General features: G+C 41.9%; 1 protein-coding gene across 1 annotated transcript in view; it reads left to right on the forward strand.

Moving 5' to 3' along the window:
• SGIP1 (SH3GL interacting endocytic adaptor 1) overlaps positions 1 to 25,198 on the forward strand; it is a 277,554-nt gene that overhangs the window by 146,430 nt on the left and 105,926 nt on the right. Inside the window, exons 5-10 of the mRNA XM_072649764.1 lie at positions 7,732 to 7,756; positions 8,703 to 8,786; positions 11,310 to 11,381; positions 14,643 to 14,699; positions 21,228 to 21,282; positions 22,301 to 22,476. Of these exons, the coding sequence (XP_072505865.1) occupies positions 7,732 to 7,756; positions 8,703 to 8,786; positions 11,310 to 11,381; positions 14,643 to 14,699; positions 21,228 to 21,282; positions 22,301 to 22,476 (469 nt within the window). The remainder of the gene's footprint in view (positions 1 to 7,731; positions 7,757 to 8,702; positions 8,787 to 11,309; positions 11,382 to 14,642; positions 14,700 to 21,227; positions 21,283 to 22,300; positions 22,477 to 25,198) is intronic.

Raw genomic sequence — 25,198 nt, forward strand, 5'->3', positions numbered from 1 at the left:
ATATGTCCTGTATTTCTCATCATCATCTCCACTTCTCTCCCATTTCCATAAGTCATAGAGTTTACAATAGGCAGCTAGGTGGTGCAGTGGATAGAGCACCAGTGCAGGAGTCAGGAGGACCTGAGTTCAAATCTCACTTCAGACACTTGACGCTCACTAGCTGTGTGACCTTGGGCAAGTCACTTAACCCCAATTGCCTCATCCTGGGTCATCTGCAGTCATCCTGATGAGTATCAGGTCACCGGATTCATTTGGCTCTGAGGGAGAAGTGAGGCTGGTGACCTGCACAGCCTTCCCTCACTCAAAACAAAGTCAAGTGCAAGTCATGTCATTATTTCTCTGATGGCATGGTCTTCTTCAGCAATGAAGGACGAACACAATCAGGGTTTACAATTAACTTTCCTCAATAATTCTATGAGGTAGACAGAGCAAACATTATTAACTCCATTTTACAGATGAGAAAATGAAGGCTACAGACTTGCTCCAGGTCCCACAGAACTGGAGTTAGCTCCCCAAATCAGGTCACCTGGAGAAAGCAACAAGGCACAAGGGAAAAAAGGGAGAATGCCAGATCAGAGGCCAGGGTTCAAATCCCTCTGCCACTCATGCTACCTGGGTGACCTTGAACAAATCATTTTCCTTCCCCATCTGTAAAATGAGAGAGTTGGATTCTAGAAGACCCTTGAGGTCCATTCTAGCTCCAAGTTCTGTAACTCCACATTCAGGACTCTTTGAATCGCTCTCCAGTGCATGGTCATCAGGAATGTGGAGAGTTGGACCAGGTGATGTAAGTGCAGAGAGGTCCACGCTGCAGGTTTGGCAGTGCTCTCTCCCTTCCCTGCCCCCAAAGGTGGTAGCTCAAATTAGAACAAATGTGGATTGTTCTTTTCACTTTGGGACAAATTGGATCTGTTTTAAAATGGATGATAGTGATTCCTTCTAAACTAAGACTGGTTGACAATCCTCCTCTGAAAAAGGAAGAGATGAGTGTTTTGAGTAAAGATTGGATCAGATTGTGCCTCACCATTTAACCAAAACATTGATAGATGGGCCTTGAGTGGGTGACATGGGAGGGCCAATTGAAGGAACTAAGGATATATGGCCTCTCTCAAAAGAGAGCTAACTGAGAGATAGCAACTGTCTTCAAGTATTTGAATGCTTTTCACATAGAAGAAAGAATAGACTTATACCCTCTAGTCTAAGGGGACAAAGCAAGGAACTATGGGTGAGTACTTCAGAGAGACACATTTAGGATTGATGTCAGCAAAAATTTCCTAGTTGTAAAAGTTGTCCCAAAGGGAAGGAGGCTGCCTTGTCAAGGGCAAGGTCTTGAATCACATGATGGGCATCTCATACTGAAAATTCATTTCTGAGCATGGGTTGGACTGAATTCCAATTCTGAAAACCTTTTGTGATAGATACTATCTGCCATCCCACTCAAATCTGGGATTCTTTGATTCCAAATGTCCATTGACCCCTGGGTCATGACAGTGGGATACTCACTGCTTGATTTCTTATTTCCTTCGGAAGACTAAAGGATCTTAGCATCATAGAGCTAGAACTGAGAGTGATCTAATCCCTTCACCTCATTTTACAGATGAGGAAAACAAATCCTAACCAGGTTAAATGACTTACATGAGACCACACAGGTTTCCTCCATATCTCCTTATGTGAACACACATGGAAACCATAACATGATCCATCTCTAGGAGAGTCTAAAAGACAAGGCAACAATCCCACAGACCCCTCACCTATCATGAGATGCTGCCTACTGCTCCAGCATCCCATTGTTTTTATAATGAGATCTCAAGAATTTCAAGCTTTCTGAAGCCCAGTTCCATCCATCAACTAACCGTAGTGCTTTGTGGAGATGGCGTATGCAGCTTGGGTCATTGTCAGTCACTGCTGATTCAGACTGTCTTCAGGGCTGTGGCAACTGACAAATGGGTTACTAAGCAACACCCTGGAGGACCAGCACATTGGAGCTAACCTAGAAGGAGTAGCTTGTTAGCACCTGAACTCTCCCTCGTCTGGTCATCCTTCTAACAGTTGAGGGAGGAAGTGTGAAGGATGAGAAATAAAGGGAAGATGGGCAAAGAGCCTGCTTGGACATGTGAAGGCTAGGGAGAAATGTCAACTTCTTGAAAGCAGAGGAAGATGAACATTTTAAAACAGAAGGAGATGAGTAAGTATCATGACAGAGATTTAGTTGTAAAGGAGAGAAACAACTGCATTCACCCAATAAGTATTTGTTAAGCTTCTGTGTTGAAAGCCCTTCCTAACCAGGCTTTGACCCACTTTCTTGCTCTAATATACATTATTCCACTTCATATACTTCATACACTCTACCTTCCAAACAAACTGGGTTTCTCACTATTACTAACACGTAATTTTCCATCTTTGCACTCCACACCTTTGCAAAGACTCTCCTTTATGCTTGGAATGTACTCCATCTTCTGCTCTGCCTCTTAGAATTCCCTCATTGCCTTTGAAGCTTAGATTTACCTGCTCTGTGAAGCTTTCCTTGGTTCCCTCAGCTGTTAATCCTTCCCTATCAAAGTTATTTTGCATTTATTATGAATATTAAATGGGGAACTGGCCCAGGAAGACCTGGGCGTTAGAGTATGTATCATACCTTCTGCCTGGCATTGACCCATGCAGAGGCTTAGTGAGCCTGCTACTGCCTGATTGGCCAACAGTGGCCTGATGGTCACATGATTTATATTACATGTTGTCTCTTCTAATGGTATGGAATCTCCTTGAGGGCATGGACTGTTTGGTCCTTTGCACAATGTCTGACAGATTTATAAGTGCTTGTTGCCTGATTGTTATGTGGGACATTCTAGAGATAAAAAGACAGAATAATAAATAGTCCTTGACCTCAAGAAGCTTATATTCAAATTTTGGCAAAATAATGTGCACAAAAACATCTATAGAAGATCATTATAAAGTGATTTGGGATAGGGAGAGAACTTTAACAACTGGGATGAGAACAAGAAAGCTATTTTTGTGTAGGAGATGGGAGTGAATTTAAATCTTGAAGGCAACCAGGAGACCTAAGGGGAGAAAGTGCATCTAGGAGTGACTGACAGTCTGGGCAAAGGCCCGGAGGTGGGAGATGAGCAAGTGCTAAGAATTTACTGTAAGAAGACTTTTTAAAAATTAGTGGTTATGAGAGTGAGTTGAAAAGTAGATAGAAGGTTTGCCCCTCCCCCCCAAGAGCTGAGGCAGTGTGGTAGAAAGAATGATGAGTTGAAGAGACTGGAGCTTGAGGCTTAGCCCTACCTCTAGTTTGCTGTGACTTTAGGCCAGTGCTTCTGCAAAGGCTCTCTTTTTTTCTCAAAGATGGCTCTCTAAGGGCCCTTCTACCTCTGACATTCAATGATTTCACAATCATTTTGTTCCTTCAACCCCACCCAAGATCACGTTCAGTTTCAGGACTATAGACTCCCTTATAGAGAAGGAAAGTGTTTAATTAAGGTGAAGGAAAATGTTTAATTAAGGTCCACCTCCCTGTCATTCATGAAGACCTTTTTCTTCAGGAAACTAAGGAGTAAAAAGCAGGATAGCATCATGTGTGAGAGCCAGTCACCAGTGTTCTCCCTCTTAGTATCTTTTCTGAAATCAATCGAGGATCACTTATTTAAGCACTGCTGTGTGGCAGGCACTGTGTTAGATGTGGGGGTTACAAAGAAAGTTTTAAAAAAGTTCCTCTCCTCAAAGAGTGTGCACTCTATCAAAGGAGTCAAGTACATGAGCATAGCCAGAGTGGGCAGTTGGGTGGAGCAGAGGACAGAGTGCCTGGCGTGCAGTCAGGAAACCTGAGTTCAAAACCAGTCTCAGACTGGCTTACTTACTAGCTGTGTGGCCCTGGGCAAGTCATTTAGCCCTGTTTGCCTCAGTTTCCTCATCTGTAAAATGAACTGGAGAAGGAGATGGCAAACCTCTCCAGTGTCTTTGCCAAGAAAACCCCAAACAGGGTCACAGGAGAGTCAGACATGACTGAAATAAGTCAACAACTTAGGCAGAATATTTCTGAAATAAATAAGGTATTGGAGGAGGATCTTCGTTCTACCCCTCCCAAGTTTTAGTACTGATCAGACAATCAACAAGCATTTATTAAGTATTTACTGTGTACAAGATATTGGGCTAATCTCTGAGGATACAAAGAAAGTAAAAAAATGGGCTCCATCCTTAAGGAGCTCACATTCTAATTAAGGAGACAGCACTAATAATGAGGAAGGTTTTTCTTTTTTATCCCAGAGGCAGTAGGGAGCCACTGATGCTTCTTTAGCAGGATGTCAACAAGGTTGAGTTTGTGCTTTGTGAAGTTTATTTTTGTGGCTGTGCAGATGATTGGAAGCTAGTCATCCAGTTAGGAGGCTACTGCTCTGGAGTCAGAGAATCTCAATTCAAATCCTGCCTCTGACGTTTACTGCCTGTGTGACCTTGATCCCGGGACTCTGCTTCATCAGCTGTAAAATAGAGACTATTCTAGACATTCTTTCAGGTCCATTTACACTCAAAATCTATGATCCTAAAGATGGGAATGGAGAGTCAGGCTCAGCCACAGGAAGGGCTATTCCCAAGTCATTTCTCCACACAGCAGCTATGGGACCATGGGCAAGTCATTTACCTTCTTAGTACTCTAGAAGAAAGATTTACAGAGAAACTGCCAGTCCACATTGGTAGAGGGAACTTCCTCACCAGAGAGTTCGCTAGACTAGGAAATCACCAGTTCAGTTCCAACTTGGCTGTAACCAACATTTCTGACATTAGTTTACGTTATTTATCTTCAAGCTCTCTAGGTCCTAGCCAAACTAACCTCCTTGGCATTCCTCATACCCAACCCACCATCTCCCATCTCCATGCCTTTACATGTCTTCTGTGCCTGCAATGCACCCCGCTTCTTTAATTTTCTTCAAAGCCCAGCCCAAGTGCCATCATGAAATCCTTGTTTATTCTCCGAGTCACTAGTGTCCCTTCTTTCTAAACTGTCTTATATTTATTTGCATATAAATTTATCAACCAACTTATCAAGTAAGCATTTGTTGAGCACCTCCTATGTGCCAAGTATGATACTAGGTGCTAGAAATATAAAGACAAAAACAACAATGGTCACTGTTTCAAAGAACGTACAAAGAGGAGGCAACATGCATAAATGGATGTGTGTATGTATATATATACATATATATATATATGTGTGTGTGTGTGTGTGTGTGATACACAGAAAAGTATGAGTATGCACATATACATAGAAGCATACACATATAAATACAAGTATACACAGAATCCGCATAAAGCTTATACAATATAACCTCAAAAAGTAAGATACCACCAACCTGGGAGTTCAAGTTAATCCTCATGTAGAAGAAGGCACTTGAGCTGAGTCTTTTGGGACACAGGAGATGAAGGTGAGGAGTGGCAACATTCCAGAAAGGGGAACAGGCCATGCAAAGACTCAAAGGTGAGAGATAAATCTTCATGTTTAAGAAGCAGGAAGTAGGTAGGTCAGGATGATGGGACCAGGGAGAACATGGAAAGGAATACTGTGTAAGATGTCTGGAAAGATAGGTTGGGGTCAGTTTGGGAAGTTTCTATTTTCTAGTACAGATAATAAGAAACCACTGGAATTTATTGAGAAGGATGAAATGTTCACACCTGTTTTTGAGGAAAATCACTTTGGTAGCCATGTGAAGAATGGATTGCGGAGGAGAGTCAAGTCAGGGACATCAACGAAGAAGCTGTTACAGTAAATATTCAGGCTCATGTTGATGGAGAGAATAGGGCATTTGTGAGAGACGTTATAAAACCCAAAACAAGGAAAATAATAACAATAAGAGATAACATTATTATCTCATTTAATCCTCACTATAGCCCTGGGAGGGAGATACTATTTTTATCCCCATTTTACAGATGAGAAGATTGAGGCACACAGAGATTCATTGACTTACCTAGGGTAACACAGCTGGTAAGTGTCTGAGGCTGGATTTGAACTCAGGTCTTCCTGATTCCAGAGTCAGAGCTCTTTACCCACTGTAACACCTAACTGCCCCCAAGGCTGTGAATCTTAGTGACTGAAAAGGTGGTGGTGACCTGGACAGAAATAGGGAAGTTCATGTTGTCATCATTAATGAATGTAATCTCCCTGACTGGATGCTTTCACTTTCTACCGTAGCTCTGCACAGTTACAGGTAGCTGGTGGCTGATTAGTAAATGTCTTTTGATTCATTGATTTTCTGAGGCTATATGGCTAGTCAGTAGAAGAATGTGAGCTGCTAACCAGATTTCTGAAGGCTCTTTCCTCTTTGTTCTGCTTAAGGTCACCATAGTTTTTCTAGAAGTCAGAATACATGGTCTAAGAAAGAAGATTTCTTTATAGAGCATCATTAAAAATATGCTTTCTTTGCTTGAAATGAGGACAGTCCCAGAGTAAGGTCACCATAATGAGTGTGCCTCTTGGGAAAGGATAATTCTAGCATTATTCATTTACCGGGAAAGAGGTGAGATGGAGAATATCTGTTTGCATTGCTTAGTTTTAGGAAGATTTTAATAGCACCAGTCTGGACCAAATTGTTTTGAATTTGGAGTTATCCTGAATATCCTGCAGCTTTCAACCAAGATCTTCAGTCAAGAGAAGGTTGCAGTGGAGGCATAAGAAACCATGGGAAAAAAAAAAAAGAACGTCACTGAAAAATTGTAACCACTGCTAAGAGAAAAGGGAAAGTTGGAATCCAAAGTTGGGGGTGGAATGAACCGCAAAATACCTTGTGGAAACATTAGGTTTTAATGTATGTTGTGGTAAGCAGTGTTGTGGGGAGGGTAAGGTAATGGAGGAGTTGGATGGGAAGATGACCGATATGATAGAGAAGGGTGACTAGATGGTGCAGTGGATAGAGTGTAAAACAAGGAGTCAGGAAAGCCTGAGTTTGAATAATGCCCCAGACACTCACTACATGGTCCCAGGCAAACTTTAATTTCTCTCAACCTCAGACTCCACATCGATAAAGTAGGGATAATAATGGCACCTATGTAGTAAAATTATTGTAAGGATCAAATGAGATATAATATATGAAAAGTGCTATATAACTATCAGTATAACTTTTACGGGAAGGGGGAGGGGAGAGAGAGAGGGAGAGAGAGAGAGAGAGAGAGAGAGAGAGAGAGAGAGAGAGAGAGAGAGAGAGAGAGAAAGGAGGGAGGAAGGCAATAGAAAAAGCACAAAATTCTGAGTTAGAGGACTGAGGTTCAGATTGCACATCTGCCTCTTATTATACATGTATAATCTTGGTTCACTTGGTGTAGTGGCTGGAGTCCCAGCCTCAGAGTCCAGATAACCTGAGTTCAAATCCCACTTCAGTCACATACTGGCTGTGTGACCCTAACCCAATTAGTTAAACCCTCTCTGCCTCAATTTCCTCTTTTGTAAAATGCCAGGGTTGGATTCAGTGGCCTTCAAAGCCCTTTTCAGCAATAAATTCATGATCCTCTGAAATTCCCGTCCCTCTCTGGGTCCCAATTTCCTGTTCTATAAAATGAAGGTAGTGGACTAGAAGATGTCTGAGGCTCCATCCAACCCTAAATCTATACATCCTCTTGATAATTTCACCTGAATGACCTGATGGGAGTGACAGACAAGCAGAAACTCACCCAGCGTAGAACTCTCAGTCTTACTCCAAACTGTCCCAGTGATTGCTTTTTCTAATTTCTGTCACTCTCTCTTTGTTACAGAGGCTCGCCAGATAGGGATGGAATCGTAAGTATTCAGTAACTCTTCTCAGTAGGCCTGTGTTTGGATGTTTGCTGCAATTTTAAAAAAATGTAAACCCTATTTTCTTCTGTAATGATACCTTTAATGAATTTTTAGACCTTACCTCTATTTTTTATTTAATTTATTAGATACATCAACAGTAAATCTATTTCTGGCTAAGTGAGTGTTAGGGCATATAACCTTTATTGACCTCACCCAAAAGCCCCAGAGAGTGGTCAGGAAGGGAACCAAAGATGAGCATGTAGAGCCAAAGGTCATACAGGGGATGGCCACCATCCAATGTGATTTCATTTCATACTGAATTCTCTAAAGGCTTTGAAGTGTGAGGATACTTTCTGCAAACAATGCAGGCCACAGGTGCATCTGGAAGCCCACATGGCTGAGACCCTAGATGTAGACACATTTTCTATATTAAAATTCAAAGCAGGGAAAGGTTTTGAAACTATTTTTGTCTTGATGGACAGCCTTCAGGGCTAAAATGTGCCTATCCCCTGGATTTAAGAACACCTCTTGGACCTTCCTGGCAACCAGAATTCAGGCCAGGAAAGGAGTCCGTGGACGCAGGTGTGGGTTTGCTCTGTGTTGCACTTAAGTGCCTTGTTCCAAGATGATTGCTTTCCAATCTAAATCAGAAGTCAATTTGAAAGGAACAGCTGTTCTAAAGTGGACCCACATCAGGCAGAATGTTATTTCAGAGTGGGAGCTAAAATGAGCCTGAGGGTTTAAAAAATGTTGAAAAGTTGTAAAGCCTCTTTTTCTAAAATTGTGCCCCCCTCAAGGGGTTGATTACAACTTTGGCAGGAATTTTCCCCCACCACATGACTTGAGATACTTAGCCCTTTGCATCCATGTTGGTCTTGCCGTGAACTGTTAAGAAACAAAATTGCAGCTACTCGACATTGGGTAACACTGTAATCAAGGCTCTATTCAGCAGGGGAAAAAAAAGGCCCAGAAGACCCAACTTCTCCTCAGTCCTTGCTTCTGGCTCAGAGCCTTCTCCTTAACTCTGTTTCAGGTACTCGCCTCCTCTCTCTCTCTCTCTCTCTCTATGTCTCCTCTCTGTTTCTCTGTCTGGGGTTTCGTGGGTCCTCACGCCTCCCCTGCGTTCTGTCCTTTGCAAGGCTCTTGTTTCATTTCCTTTGGCGTTCTTTCCCTGCTGCTTCCGGGGCTGGTTGCTTTCTCTTGCTTCTCCCAGCTTGACCCATGTTTCCCTCTGCTCTAAAGTGCCGTACTCCTTATATTTCAGAACAAGGTGATCCCTGGGCATACTCTTCTCTTTGAGGGACTGCTAGTCTGACCTGAAACAGGGCAGATTTTTATCCCTGAGGTAGATTGTGGCATTCAAGCCATCAGTGACTGTATGACTGGATCACTTTTAAGTCATTATTCCCTTCCAGGTCCCTCATGCACAAAGGTTCAGGGTGCAAGAGTGATTTGTTACAAATCAGTGGTCAAGCATATATGAAGCTCTTACTGTGTGCCAGACACTGCATTAAACACTGAACATGCAAAGAAAGATGAGAACAGCCCTTGTCTTCAAGGAGCTCATATTCTAATGGGGCTTATAAGTAATGTAATTACTGTTTAAGAAAAGACAATCTGGATTCTCAATACAGAGTGAAGTTAATTCAATTTCAATGAAGGACCACATTTTTTTCTTGAGCATATAGACTGTAAACTCCTAGAGTGTTGTAGAGACTGTCTTTTGGTTTTCCTTGTATACCCAGCACTTAACACAGTGCCTAGCACATAGTAGGCACTTAAATGTTTTATTGATTGACTTATCTGAGAGAAATGGGAGAAATTTGGATTCACAAGATTTCTCTAGAAATATAACAAAACATTTCTACTTTTAGGAATGATTAGTTAGCAAAACTCATTGGACAAAACACTCGTCAGTTCCTCCCCTCCTTGCCCCACCCCCACCTCATACATACAAATACACATACATGCTCTCGCCCTTTTCCCATAACCGCAAGGATTCAGGAGTCAGAATCTGCAGCTAGTATTTTGTCAAAGTTGAATCAGTACCAAACCAAAGTTGTTTATTCTGTATGCAGTTGTTACTGGGATAAGTCTGATTTCTATTAAACTCAGACTTATTTCTTTCAAGGCTCAACTCCAGAAACCACATCAGTTCACAAGCCTGGTTTAGCCACTGCATGACTGCCTTAGAAGGTTAAAGCAAGGAATTAGGGTTCAGCATAGTGATACTTGGAGATGAATAGAAGCTGGCATGTTTCTGGGCTGTATTCTATCTTAGATTAGCAACACTTTATTTCATTACTTTAGGAAGATGTGATCTTATCAGTGGGGGAACCATGACCTCTTCCTTAGTTGATGGCTTAGATGTATCAGAAAAATGCATCACACAGTGGTGCACCTTGTCCTCAACCTTCTCAAGTAGAATGTGAACAGTCCACAGATGAAATGCATCCAGTCAATTACCAGTCTCGTGTTGTGGCAAGCTTTTTGAGCTTACAAGAATCTACCATAGTTTGCACTATGCTCGGCCTTCCGAAACACGGGCTTGTTTCGGTAGAACATTGAGGCATTAGAAGAGGGATTCAGGGTGTGGATAGCTGTCTTTTTATAAAAGATGCTTCTAGTCAGATCTGTAGGGTTCAGTATGTAGAGGTATATATGTAGAGGGATAGACTTATTTCTGGGTAGAGTTGTCATAGTGAATCACTGTGCCTCTGACTCAGAAAACTACCCTTACCAGACCAAGACACAAAGGAAAGCTTGTTTCTGGCTTGAATGCTGTAGAAGCTTCATCCCTAGAGAGTCTCATTGGTGTAAGACTGCATGAATGACCAAGGGCTCTGCCTGGCTTATTGTCAACTGGCGAGGATATCTACAGCTGTCACTACCATCTGTCTTGGTGTGGTCCTCCTCTGACTCAAAGACCAAGTCTGCCTAAAATAGGACCAAACATCCTTTTTCTTGACAGTTCCTATTTCCAGGTGACCCCAAAACTCGCAAGAGAGGGATCACACCTCCATGAGAGAGAGATCAGATTTGCCAATGCTAAACAAGGGTTCAAATCACTGGACCCAGTCCCTACAGCTGGTGGTCTGTCAGCAGTCAGAATGAAGATAGGAGTGAGGGGAAGAGGGTAGGTATGAGGCCATTGGGAAGTTACCATTCAGGAGCTCTTCCCCTTACCAGAGAAACATCACGTTGGATAAAACTGTCTTTTCTGGTGTGCCTTTGTGTCTATTTGTCAGTTAAATGCTGGGTAGGTAAAAAATCAGATCCTCCTTGAAAAGTGACTCCATCTCCTCCTCCTCCTTCTCCTTCTCCTCTTCCTTCCCCACCCACTGCATGTCTGCTGAATAGAGCCTTGTTACTGCCCCCAGGTCCCCTTTTGGCTGCAGGGAGCCCTGCCGAGATGAGCAGGCCCTAACATTCGACCTAGCTCTTTTGTTTTCCTTCTATACCATGTTTGCCAACTCCATGTAATTCTTAATATGTGTCTAAAAGAACAAGCAGATATTTTAACAACTTTTTTCTACGTCAAACCAATCGATTCCAGCATCCCAGCCCACATGAACCACCCTACAATAGCAAAGCAGAGTACGCACGCGAAGGAGGAAAAAAAGTATCGGTAAGGAATCAGATTTTAGTCTCAAGTTTCCAAGGGGTTGTAGAAACAGTGAGTAAAAATCTAGGCTGGGAAACTCATGAAAATAGTAATTCCACTCCTTAGGAATCTTTCTTAGATGTGTCTAAATTGGCCACTGGAAAACCAACAAAGGGTCAGCTCTTAGTCTCCACCACACCCATCTCCTCTGTCTATCTAAAAATCCCATCACATTTGCGAAGGGTTGAGCATAAGCATTTTGGGCTCAGTGGAGTGCTTTGGATGAAGGATGATAAAAACAACTTGAATCTGGTGCACATAAGCAAACCTTTAGCAATAATGGAAATAATACCCTGCAAAAGCAAGCCAGAGTTAACTTAATTCTAAAGGTCTCATCAGTGTAGCCTGAACCTTAGGCAGCCGAATGGTGTGGTGAAAATAGAGCTGGACTTGGAATCACGAAGACGCAAGTTCAATTCCAGCCTTAGCCACTTTACTAGCTGTGTAATTTTGGGCAAATCAGTTACACTCTCTCAGCCTCAGTTTCCTCACCTGTAAAATGGGGCTAAGAATAGCACCTATTTCCCAAAGTCATTGTGAACCTTAAGTGAGATACTACATAAGCACTAACTTTTGTTGCAATTGTCATTAGGCTAAGGAAAACAGTGGGCTTTTCTGGAATTGAGGGCAAGTATGCCATCCCCAACTCTGTCAGTGAAACTTTGGAGGATTCCTATTCACCTCATCTGAGTAGAATTCCAACTCAATAGGAGAAATGGTGAAGCTTGGAAAGTGCTTTGAGATCCCAAGATCAAACTTCCTCTCCACAGGAAGCACAGAAGACATCTGCTGAGACTGGGGATTTGGAAGGACTATGGAAAGGACCTTTGGAAAAGCTAAAATTTGTATCCGATTTTCGGTCCTTTTCATTCGGTCATTTTCAAACACCATGGGAAGAAAACTTCTTTCCCTGTGAACATGGCAGTGGAAGAGTTTCCTACCATCATCCTTCTTCCTTTATCCTCCTTTCAATCCAATTATTCCTTCCCATAATTACACAAGAATCACCTTTGAAACCAATGTACTAAATTGTTCCGTTGGCAGCTTCCTTCACCTACAGCATGAAGCGGGAGCTGAACCAAGAGATTCATTTTTCTTGGGTTTTAACCTCAGAATAGGGTTCTACCCGGGCACTAGTGCCATCCCTGGCTGACTATTTTTTGTTACTACAAACCAAAGACTTTCCTAGGAATTCACCAAAATTAACAAAAACAAACATTGCCAATTCTTCCAGCAAAGCCAGTTGTGTGTGTGTGTGTGTGTGTGTGTGTGTGTGTACATATGTGTGTGTGATTTTTTTCTGGCTTGTTTGACTTTCATGTTTGTTTTTAACTAGACCTATTTTTACCCAAAACCCTTTCCTCTTATTGGGTTTTATTTCTCAAACTCTTCGTTGGTTTCCATAGAAACTGTGAAATATTTCACTTAGCCCAGATCTGACCAAATCAAGATCTATGGCTGCTGATAAGTCTCTGGGCTTCTGAACAGAAAGGAGAATTTACTGTTTATCATGACCCCAAAATGGGAGCAAAATTGGATTTGGGAAGGAGACAGGATTATCTTGGAAGCAAACTCTTCCTGGTAGCCCTGAGTCTCACTGGCATACCTGATCTTTGGTTCTCAGAGAATTGCACACACTCAGGACCTCTACAGACACTAGATAGAAAGGCGTTGGGCTGACATAAACCTGGCACAGTCATTGTCTCAAGGGCAGAATCATGAGTCTGGCCAAAAGTTCTCTGGAGCCAAATATGAACTTTCCAAATTTTTCCAACTGATATAATATTTTACTTTATATTCTATTATTACAAACAATAACCTAAACATCCTACTAGTTATATAAGATGTCTGAGTTTCACCAAACTCTGGCAGATCCTGATGTCAGGAAACATAGTATGCTGGATTTAGATTGAAAGGACTTGGGTTCAAATCCTGTCTTTTCCACTTACTTCCTGCAGCACCTTAGACAACTCATTCAACCTCACTTTCTTCACCTGTAAATTGTGGAGATTGCCTCTAAATTCCTTTCCAGCTCTGCTCATTATATTATCCTTTAATCCAATGACCTCATGGCCCATTAGATTCTAAGTCTACCTAGGAAGCCTCTTGGATATGGTAGTGGCTAGAGATGACTGCTTCTCTTTGGGACTAACCAGTGTCCCCTAGACAGGCATGCAGGTCCTTTCTGCTATCCACCCATCTGTCAGGCTCCATGTCAGCTGCACATTTTGTTGTCCTCAAGATGTGAGTGGCCCTTGATTAGTGAGTGCAAAGTACAAGGGCTGATTCTCAAACCTTTGGTTCTCATGCTTCCCAGCTTGGCTTGGGTGGCCCATCCTTGCTCTGTGTCCAAGAATGTAGTTCCCTTGTTGGATGTCCTTCTCCTTTTGTGCCTGTGTGATGCTCTATGGGAAACAGGGGAGTTTTGCTATTTCCATTTTGATACCTTCCCCATCATGTGCCAGTAATCCTTCTCTCTCTATAAGGAATGCCCTGAGAGGATGACCAGGAAGAAACTCCAAGACTTGCCCAGTCACAGTGAAGTTGTCATGTGGCCAGCTTTGGATCCTATTAGGGGAGGAAAGGGATTCCTGGAAAGGATGAATACAGAGTTTAATCCTCAAACCCCACTTTTACCGATCCATTTGATTGTCTATCCCCACCAAACCTGTACGAGAGCTTCTAATAAGCAACAGGACGGGATGACTGGAGCCAGTGTATTATAAAAAGCTCAAAGTGTTAGTTATTATTATTCCTTCTCCTATCCTTTGACAAAGGTTCAAATCAATACTAAAAAGCTCAAAAGATCAAAACTAATTGATAACTCAGAGCCCCCACTTTGAAAAATAAATAGATGTTTGTGACCCACTGGTGTTCTATTTAGAATGTTAAATTCCATTTCTAGGAGCTACTCATCTGACCACATTTGAATCAAAATTGCAGATGTCTCGTAGTGGCACTCTTGCTGTTAGAATGGCCCAGACCTTTTGAGAATGGAGCATTTTTTAAAAAGTCCACCATTGTTAGCATCCCCTTATTCAGTGTCCTGGTCAGCTGACCTCCCCATTGAGTTCTCCATGATTCCTTGGGCAACGTCACCTGAATCTGTCTTTCCTGTGTTAGCCTTTGATAACTCGGGCCAAGTGCAGATGAGACTTGTGTTGTTTGTTGCCAGTTTCCATTCACATGCTTCTCTTCTAACCCCATTTTCCCTATTTATTACAGAAGAAAAGCAATGGCGCCCCGAATGGATTTTATGCAGAGATCGACTGGGAAAGATATGTGAGTATCCAAAGGTTCATTATCTTACTACAGAGAGGTTGCCCAGGAGAGTAGCTTTTGTATGCTGGCATTTGGGCATTAATGAAACACTATCTGTCCCATTTGAAGGAGACTGACTTGGTCTGCTGGCACATGGGAAGCCCCGTTATCTAGGGCTTAGGAGAAGTGGAGTTTAGGCCTGACTCTACAAATAACCAGTTGGTTGACTAAAGAGAATTCTCATTACCTTTCCAGGGCTCCATTTTCTCATTTTCAAAATGGGAGATGCAGAGGACTTGTTAGAATGAAGGAAGACCAAAACCATAGGGTGCATAATGTAGAAAGGCTTGGGGGGAACAGTTGGTCCAACTCCCATCGTTTTTCAGAGAAGGCAACTGAGGGCTGTTTCATATTTGGAATATGTGACACTTTGAAAAATTCAAGGTATCACGTAAACAAATTAAACCACTAGTTCCAGAGTTCAGAGAATCATAGATTTAGTTACAAGGGATCTTAGAGGTCATCAAATCTACCCCCTTCAGTTTACAGATGAGGAAACTGAGGCTCTGGGAAGTTTAATGAGTTGTCCAGGGCCACATATCTAATAGGTGTCTGAGGTGGTATTTGAACCTGCTCCAAGGACAGCACTGTCCCCCCTACTTAGCCAACCATTGAGGATTGTTATGAACCATTTCATGCCTGATGAGTATCAACTTGGTATCGTGGATGGAGTCCTGAACTTGGCTTTAAATCCCACCATAACTAGTAACTTACTGTATAACCCTTGGTAAGTCACTTGGGCAAGTCTGAGTACCTCAATTTCCCCATCTGTAAAAGGAGAGTATAACAGCCTTAGTGCCTATACCACAAGGTTGTTGAGGTTGTGGTGTATGGACTCTATGAAAAGTGCTTTGAAGACTCTCAAGTCATGTGTCAATGTCTGATTCTCTTACCCATCTGCCTTTAGAACTGACCACACAAACCAAACTACAAGTTCACAAAAGCTTTGTGTTCTAGGTCTCCTAAAGGAGCTAGTGTGGGCTAGAACTCAGAGAGGGCAAGTAATTTTTCTCACATCATACAGAGAATAAAACTTTTTGTGACCCTTTTTTAGAACTTTAGGATTTATAAAATATTTTACTTTGTCTCATTTGATCTTTACAACAACCTTAGGAAGTAACTGGTTGCAGATCATCTTATCCCCATCTTATAGAAGAGCCAAGTGAAGGGAAATGATTTGCCAGTGGTCACAGCTGGCAGGACTCAAACCCTCACCACTCCTGACTCCCAGTCCAGGGTTCTCAGGGGTCTTTCTGTTTCAGGAAGTAATGACTGAAACTGAGAGTTAAGCCATCATATCCTAGCTCTAAAATAGGATGAGATCTCAGAGGTCACCTAGCACCTTCATTTTACTGATGAGGAAATTGTGGGAAGTCACCCAGGTAAGAAGGGACAGGAGTGGGATTTGAACCCAGGGCTTTCAGTGATTGCAGTCTGTGAGATTATTTCGTATTCTCATCTCATCTGACTTCCTCCAAAATGTCTCATTCAGAACTTGCTTTGTGGAGGTAGCACAGTTTGAGCTGACTCATGAGGGTAAAGCCGTGGTACCATGGCCTCACTTTGTCCTTGAATGCTTCCAGTCATAAACACATACCAGTCAGCCTGTTCATTTCCTCGTGCCTGCTGCATTCTGAATCAGGCCTCTCATATTGCCCTGACCAAGTTCAGCCTAGTTCCCATGTCACATTCTATAGGATGTATCAGGTAAACAGTCAGCAAATTAGATTCAATAAAATGAATGATTTTTTTTAATTACCCGGGTGCCAAGCACTGTGCTAAGTGCTAGGCATATAAATGCAGAAAGTCCCTGCCTTCAGTGAGTTTGCATTCTAACTGAGGGAGAGAGTACATAAAGAGAAATGGTGGCCAGGTAGGTGCATTTTGGTTTGGAAAGTTATAGCCATGGGGAAATAGCTACGTAGATATAGTCTTTCCAAAAGCAATGGCAGAGTGGATTCAATTATAGTTCTGGAACCAGAAAAGCGGAGAGGAGTTCTAGAGGTAGATACAGATGTGGTCATATGGCAGCTGGGGAGGAGATGAATACCCTGGATGATCAGGTAATGGCCTGGCCAAAGCTTGGACCTAGATGCAGCATTGTGCTTCTATTTTTATACCTGGCATGTAAAAGTCTCCTACTTCTAGAAAGTCATGCCAATGGAGGTCAAAGTTTGTTAGATCCTACTAAGTGGAGAAACTGTGAGGAGTCTAGGGATGGACAGTGTGATGGCTCTGGGGACCAGCTTGGCTACAAATGGTTTGCTACCATCTTTGGTTCAGGGCATGTGAAATTTTTGACCATAGAAAACCATGAAGAGAGTGAAAGACCTATGGGTTCATGGATATGAGGAGCTACTAGAGTGGAAACTCCATCTAATGATGCACATCAACAGCTCCTCTTTATTTATAAACTTAAAGAGCTGCCTCTCTAAGGGGGCACCAAGAAATTGCCTAGGGTCACAGAGGGGCCCCAAGGAATTGCCTAGGGTCACAGAGCCAGGATGTTTCAAAGGCAAAACCTGAATCTAGGTCTTCCTAAATCCAAAGCTAACCTTCTATCCACAACACAGAAGGGAGAGGAGAGAGAGAGATAGAGAGAGGGAGAAAGAGAGAGAGAGACAGAGAGAGACAGAGAGACAGAGAGAGAGAGACAGAGATAGAGAGACAGAGAGAAAAAAGAGGAAGAGGAAGAGGAAGAAGGAAGATGAAGAGGAGAAAGAGGAGAAGGAAGGAGAAGGAGAGGATGGAGGGTTAGAAAAGAATAAATATGGGAAGGAGGGGAAAAGGAAGGAAAGAAAAAAAGAAGGAAAGAAGGAAAAACTTTTTACTCTACCCTCTTACTTATCTCTTGCAGAATCAGACTGAATCCTGATGGAAGTGGTGTGCAACCTCTCTTAATCCTATGTTTCCTCTTGCTGTGGTTTAGAGTGGGGTGCATGGTGGTCACCACAGTCACCCTCCACTTCTTATTAGGTAGTTTTAAATAACAGACTCCTTCAGAGTAGGAATTATACCATATGGATATTTGTTTCTCCCATGCCTAGCAAAGGGCCTTACCCATCAAAGTCACTTAATAAGTGTTCTTTTAAGTGAAACATAAAAGAACCAATGTTGGCTTTATTTTCCTCTTCTAATTAGATGCACTATTGAGGTTACGTATCCACAGAAACAAAGATTTCTCAAGCTCAGGAGGACCTTAGAGACCATGAAGTCTTTCCCACGGGTCATCTCCCTTGGACAATAAGTGCTTTCTAACAGGCATTTCTTAATCATAAGCTTGTACTTATCACATTATTTCTTGTTCTGTCTCAATTTTGCCTTCTCCTGAAAAGGGTCCGTGTGACTTCAGAATGGATTCGACCTAACTCTGCCTGGATCCTTCCTGCTGCCCTGCCTCCCCAAGTGTCCCTTGTCCCTTCTCAGTCACCTCAAGCCTCATTTCCTGACACCTTCCAGGACGCTCTCCCCTCCACCTTTCTATGCTGTGGCTAGATGCACTTCCTTGATGTATAGTGCTTTCCTTACTGAAATGGCTTTCTACTACCACATAGACACTTTGAATTTATTTCTCTCTGTATGTATTGTGTCATCCCTAGCATAACATGGGCTCCTTAAAGGCGGCAGACTCTCTTTTTTGCTTTTGCCTTTCTATCCCTTATATAGTTCTTTGCAACTGTGGATAGAATTCCAGCCCAAGTTCAAAGCTACGTGACCCTGGGCACCTCATTTCATCTTTGCCTCAGTTTCCTCATCTCTAAAATGAGGATAATAGTAGTGCCTACTTCCCAGGGTGGTTGTGAAGACCAAATAAGATAACATCTATAAAGTGCCTAGCATAAAACCTGGAACACATTAAGTTCTATACAAATATTAGCTATTGTTATTATTACAAGATAGGCGCTTAATAGGTATGTACTGAACCTGTTCGATGGAATTGACCACCTTCTGCCATCAAGCCTCCTCTCTCAGACTGTGCCAGTCAGTAAATATTTTTTTTATTTTTTTAGACTCAGTAAACATTTATTAAGCACCTACGATGACTGAATTTCCTTGGCTTTAAGATGGACCCACCTTGTGCTCAGTTCTACTCAACAGTAAACAGCATTAGAGTGATATTGGAGTATAGATGGTACACAGTTTTCCACTTGGCTCCATTTCACCAAGAATGTACTTTGTTATTCCTCTCATTATCACTGCGCTCATGAGGCAAGAGTAAGGACATGAACTAAGATGAGAAATGGTGCAAAGTACACTGGACTCAGAGTCAGAGGACGTGAGTCAGAATGCTGGCTTTAGATACTGGTTCTCCATGTGATCTTAGGCAAGTCAGAGCACTTATCTGTGTCTCAGCTGCCTTATCTGTAAAATGAAGAGGGTTGGACTAGATGATCCTCTAAAGTTCCTTCCAGGGAGTACTAAATCTATGATACTATTGTCCTGACTTGCTCCCCAAAGTCTGGGAATGTAGTGTTCCCTCTTACCAAAACAACCCCTATGGTCTTCTCCTGTTCTTTGGAACCAGAAAAATGCCCAGATGAAACCCAGTTTTTCTCTGCAATGCATTTGGTCCCAAATGCCAATCAGGTCCCACAGAACTCACCTGCTTCAATTATGCATTAAACACCAATTACCCTAAGTAATAAGAAGGAGATTTTATTCTCAATATATTATTGCATCAGTATTGAAAAGCTCAGAGCTAATTGGGGGGAAGTGGTGAACTGAAGATTGCCAACGTATGTGCTATGCCAGGTAAAGGATTAAGTCACGTGATCTTCATCATGTCCTTTGTCACAGTGCTGGTTATTGGCAAAGAATGAAAATCAATAAATTTTCAGTCCTTCTCCTCCTCCCCCCTCTTCCTTTTCTCTTTCTCTCTCCTCCTCTTTCTCTCTTCCTCCTCCTTTTCCCTTTCCTCCCCTCCTCTTTCCTCATCTCTCTTCTCTCCTCTCCCCTCTTTTCCCCTCCTTCCCTCTCCATCCCCCTTCTCCTCTCCCCTCCTTCTTTCTCCCCCACTATCATTCTCTCTCTTCCCCTCCTTCTCCCTTCCTCTTTATTCTCTCCTCCTTTCCCTCTCCTCATCCTCCTCCTATTCCATTACTTGATACACATATACTTGATGTGAACAAATCAGTCAAGTTCAAGAATTGCCATTGCACTTGACTAGGAAAGGTGTCTACGTAGCACTTATTTGCGGGGAGGGGAGAGGTCAGGACAACTCTTGCTTTGACCCATCTTGATCAAGCTACTCTGAATTTGTCTCCCAAATTTCCTTTTAAAAATGTAAAGAAACTTCCATACTAGCTTCAAAAAAATGAATCCCTGGGAGTCAGAAGACCTGGATTCTATCTCAGTCCTGTCATTAACTAGTTTTTGCTTTATTCACTTAAATTCCCTAAGCCTTAGTTTCTTCATCTGAAAAAAGGGGATTAGATGGATGCTAAGGTCTCTAGATTCTGTGAAGTTCACACATTTGCTCAGATTCTTGAGAGATTTGTGTAATCAGAAAATTTCAGAGTTCAATGGGACCTCAGCATCCATCTAGCCCAGGTTGTACCAGAACTAGAATCCCTACCCTGACATGTTAGACAAACAAATCTTACACACTTATTTTGAGATAGGGTTGGGGCAATGGAAAAAGACTAATCACCTCAGAGATTGAAAGTCCAACAGTACATATGCCTGAAGTTATCAAGGCCAACTCTGCCCTCCCAAACCCATACCTTATAGATGTGTGTGTACACATGTATGTATATATTCACATATGCATTGTTGTTGTTCAGTTTTTAGCTATGTCCAACTCTTTGTGACCCCATTTGCTGTTTTCTTGGCAAATGATACTAGAGTAGTTTCCCATTTTCCTCTCCAGCTCATTTTATAGCTGGGAAAACTGAGGCAGGGAGAGGTGAAATAATTTCCCTAGGGTCACACAGCTAGTAAGTGTCTGAGACCAGCTTTGAACTCAAATCCATTTGACTCGAAGCCCAGTGCTCTATCCACTGTATCACCTGGCTACCCATATACATGGATAAATCCATTCAAAATACATAAGGAATATAATAAGGTGTTTTTGGAAGAAACAAATAACAAAGAAGCTCAGTAAAAGCTTCATGGATCTAGCAGTACTTGAGCTAAGTCTTAGACTGACCCAGCCATTCCAGGTGGCATTATCTTTCTTTTACAAATGAAGAAGCTGAGGTTCCGAGAGTTTCAGTGATTTTTGCAGACTCACTCAGATAATAACTATCAGAGGATGTATTTAAACCCACATTTTCTCTAGACAAATTCAGCGTTATTTATAAACTCGACAACATGATGTCTCATGGTAAATGCGCCTTACGTTTCCACTCACCTCCTCCTACAAGGTTACATGTACTTAGGATAAGAGAGATGTGATCATCTTTGTAAATACCCTTGGGTGAGAGGATGCAAATGGGAGAAATCAGTTTGGAGCGTCATTTTGACTTGGTGTGCGTTTATATTTTGCAGAACTCTCCTGAGCTTGATGAGGAAGGTTACAGCATCAGACCAGAGGAACCCGGCTATATCCTTTCTTTCTGATTACTCTCATTTTAGTCCTCTCTCACTACATTAGTGGACACTGCAGGTGGGCAACCTCTGCAGCCTGATTTCTAGACTTTTACCAAGTAGTTAAAATAATTCTACCTTCCTCTAAAGTACCAATGCTTAGCCCAGTACCTAGCACATAGTAAGCACTTAATAAATGCTTGGGCATCCAGTGAAATTAGCACCCAGAGAAGACAACTTGGCACTTCACTAGTAGACATGTGCCTTGTTCTATTCATAGAAAAGAGAAAGTTTGCAGAAGAAGAGTGTGCCGAAAAACAGTTGTGTGAATCTCCCATCTTGGCCCTTCTGCTAGAAACAGCTACCGTCAGATTGTTTACAACTGTCAGGAGGAGCTCCCCTAGTCGGCCCTCCCTGCACACTTGGACAGCAAGCAGGCAGCCTAATCCATCAGGGCACCCATTAAGCACCCTTCCTCTTTTGGTACAATCAGACTGTCCTGTGTCTGTACGTGATCAGCACAAGACCAAATAAGTGCTAAATGAACAGAAAGAAATCATATGGCCACCTGAAACCCACCATCCATACTTCAATGTCACGGTGAGAGGGAATGAATAGATTATGGGATAGGAATATGAACTGGCCCTGTGACATCATTGATAGAGGAAATTCCCAGGTGAGGATACTCCCTCCACCACCACTTTTGACCACCACCTTCTTTCAAATTAGAATCTTAGGAAGTCAGTTTGAGCAGTGAGAAACTAAGGACTTGCCCAGGGTCACACAGCCAAAATGTGTCTGTGGTGGGATGGGAATCAGTCTTCCTGGTTTTGAGAGCAGCTCCCTTCCATTCCCACACCATCTCTCCTAGACAACAACAGCAGTATTTCTGTAGCATTGTAAGGTTTGTAGAACACCTTCTATGGGTTGTCTCATTCAATCCTGGCAATAACTCTATGAGGTAAGTGTTTATTATCCTATTTTATTGTCATTGCACACAGCACAGGGTCGTGTTATCTTTAACTGTGATCTACCTACCAAAGGAAAGCACTTTTATTCTTCAAGTGAATCAGAAGAGGAAGAAGAATCACATAAGAAGTTTAATATTAAAATTAAACCTTTGCAATCTAAAGACATTCTCAAGAGCGCAGCCACCGTTGATGAGCTGAAGGCATCTATAGGCAACATTGCACTTTCTCCATCACCAGTGGTGAGTGTCTCCACCCTCTGGCACCCCTCCCCAGGCTTGGATAAAGCAGAAAGTGCAGCTGTGTGTTCTACAAGTCTCTATTTTAATGTTTCTCCAAAGTTCTTAAGGTTGGGGTTGGATATGGGGGGGGGCGGGAAATGTGTGGTGGGTGGATGTGATGTGTAGTGTGTCTGTGGTATGTGTAATGTGTGGTGTGCGTGATATGTGTGGTATATGTGTATAGTGTGTATGATGTGTGTGATGTGTGTATGTGTGTGGTATGTGTGTGGCATATATTGTGTGATGTGTGATGCATGGTGAATGTAATATGTGTGTGATGAGTGGCATTTATATGTAGGTATGTGATGTGTGTTATCTGCAGTGCATGTATAATATGTGGCATGTGAGATATGTGGACGTGTCTGTGTGTGATATGTGGTACATGTGTGGGGTGGGGGATATGTGGTATTGGAGATGGTATTGAATTCACCATTTTGATCTAAGACATAGACTTCAGCCATTCTAGTTTTCAATCCAAGGTGTTTGTTAGTTCTAGGATTTTTTTTTTTATAAATCTCAGTGGATGCAGGGTTTATCTCTACCACTAGACCTGTTGTGGGGAAGAACAGACTGGGTAAAAAGACTTCCTTGGTTGGTTTCCTAGGGGTGCTAAAATAGAAGAGAGAAAATCTTGCTTTTGAACCAATATTTGCTGTTAATGACCCAAGGAAACTCCCTCCTTTTCCACCCTATTTTTTTCTTATCTCTTTTTTTGCCACTTCCTAATTTTTCTTTCTTCAGTATTAAACCTAAAAACATCTTTGAGTGGTAGTGGGGGTGGGGTAAGAAAGCCAAAGAAACAGATTTAATTTATGAAAACTTTTAAAATATCTTTCTCTTTCTTATACCAAAGTAAAATGGCATGTTTTCTCACTCATCAGAATTGATTATGCATCAACAATAAATTTCACCTTCTCTAATATTTTATTATGTTATTATTATATTTATGTTCCCCTCATTATCATCAAATCTCAAGTCTTCTGGTGCTTATTTTATAGCACAGAATGCCTCCCCACCCCCACCAGATACTCTGAGGTCACTTGTTTGCATGACCAGCCTGTATATTCTCCCATAATGTTGACTTTCCACTACCTACATTGTTGATGATGGGCTAAGCTCTTGATACTGTACTTGCAGCATTCTGTAATAATTTCTCAGAGAAGATTGGTAAAGCTCTCCATTATTTTCTTCTTGAAATGACCTAAAGAGGAGATAAACTGGAAAAGAGCTCTTAGCCACATCTTTAGAGATGGATAGCCTTCTGACATGTCCCAGAGGACTAAGATCTTATATGAGGGACTGATAGATGCAGACATGTCCAAGCTCTCATGGAGGAGTGGGAATAATCCTGTCCTTGTCCTTAGAAAAAATTTGTCCTTGTTTCCCTTGAATGACACAAATTTGTTTCCAAAATCCATTGATAGCATCCTTCCTACTTATCACTACTTGCCAGCATGAGTATCATCTAGGTGGTCTAAGTAACTGACTCGACTCATTTCGTGCTATCTTTCTATTTGCATTTTCCCTTCTGTTCCTCAAAACATGTATAGAAGAACCCATGTGACATGAAGGAATAATTTCTGAGGTTGATTTTGGTTCACGTAATAGTCTGCTATCAGTTATTTCTGACTGGAGATATTTACCTTTCAAGGGTCTTACACAGAACATATTGTAGAATAATTTTGCTTTCTTAAAATGGTTTCTACATGGGCATTTAAAACATTGGGACCAATGAGTGCAATAAGTTTTCTATTCAATTTGCCTTAGTTTATGATGACCCCAAGTGGGCATTGAAATGTTAACAAAAAAACAGGAAATGAACCAGGTTGCTCAATGGGCATTTCTGCCCCTGGTGACTGGGATAAAAGAAGGTAGCAATATTGTGAAAGCAAAGGCAGTTGTCTCTCTGGATAAGAGCTCCCTTATAAAAATAGAAGGCTGTAACTGAGACTGCAGCTTTAATTTTGGAAATCTGTTACTTTCTTTAGAATGAGCAGTATGGAATGGAAGAAGATTTGGCTTTGAGGGTCAGAGGCTGTGGGCTCAAATTCTAAATCCATCACTCTGTGTAATCTTAGGCAAATCACAACTTCCTTATCTATAAAATGAGGGACTGAGCCAGATGATCTCTAACATCCCTTTCCAGCTCCAGATATATGGACCTTTATATAAATGATAACTGGTTTTTGTGTAGTGGGAGAGTCCAAGGTAATCAAATGATGGTGACTATGAACCCAAGGAATTCTGACTTGCTGTTTGATTTCATGACAAATGACAGAAATTATTTCCACAAAACTCCAGTTGCTTCTGATGATATAAAGAAAAGTGAAAAGATCAGTGTGGTGTTTAGGTACCAAATTACAAGAGAAAGAGCCACACCACCACAAAGCTATGTATCCTAGGATGGATCACAGGACATTTTCCCCTGTCACAAAAGCTGCTGTGTTTGCATTTAATGGAAATATAGCACCTGCTAGGAGGTGCAGAATTGCCAAGCTGGATGTATAAATAGCTTAAACTGAGTGTCTCATTCCTGGCTCTTTTATTATGGCTTATAGAGAGATTTTCACTTAGGAGCTTTTGAATTGATTTGATAACTCAACTTTGGCACATTCATTCATGGTGTAGGTCTTTGGTTTCCATTAGCACACTTTGGCTTTTTGATTTAAATAGCTGCCTTCAT

Source organism: Notamacropus eugenii, chromosome 2, assembly GCF_028372415.1.
Source record: "Notamacropus eugenii isolate mMacEug1 chromosome 2, mMacEug1.pri_v2, whole genome shotgun sequence".
NCBI lineage: Eukaryota > Metazoa > Chordata > Mammalia > Diprotodontia > Macropodidae > Notamacropus > Notamacropus eugenii.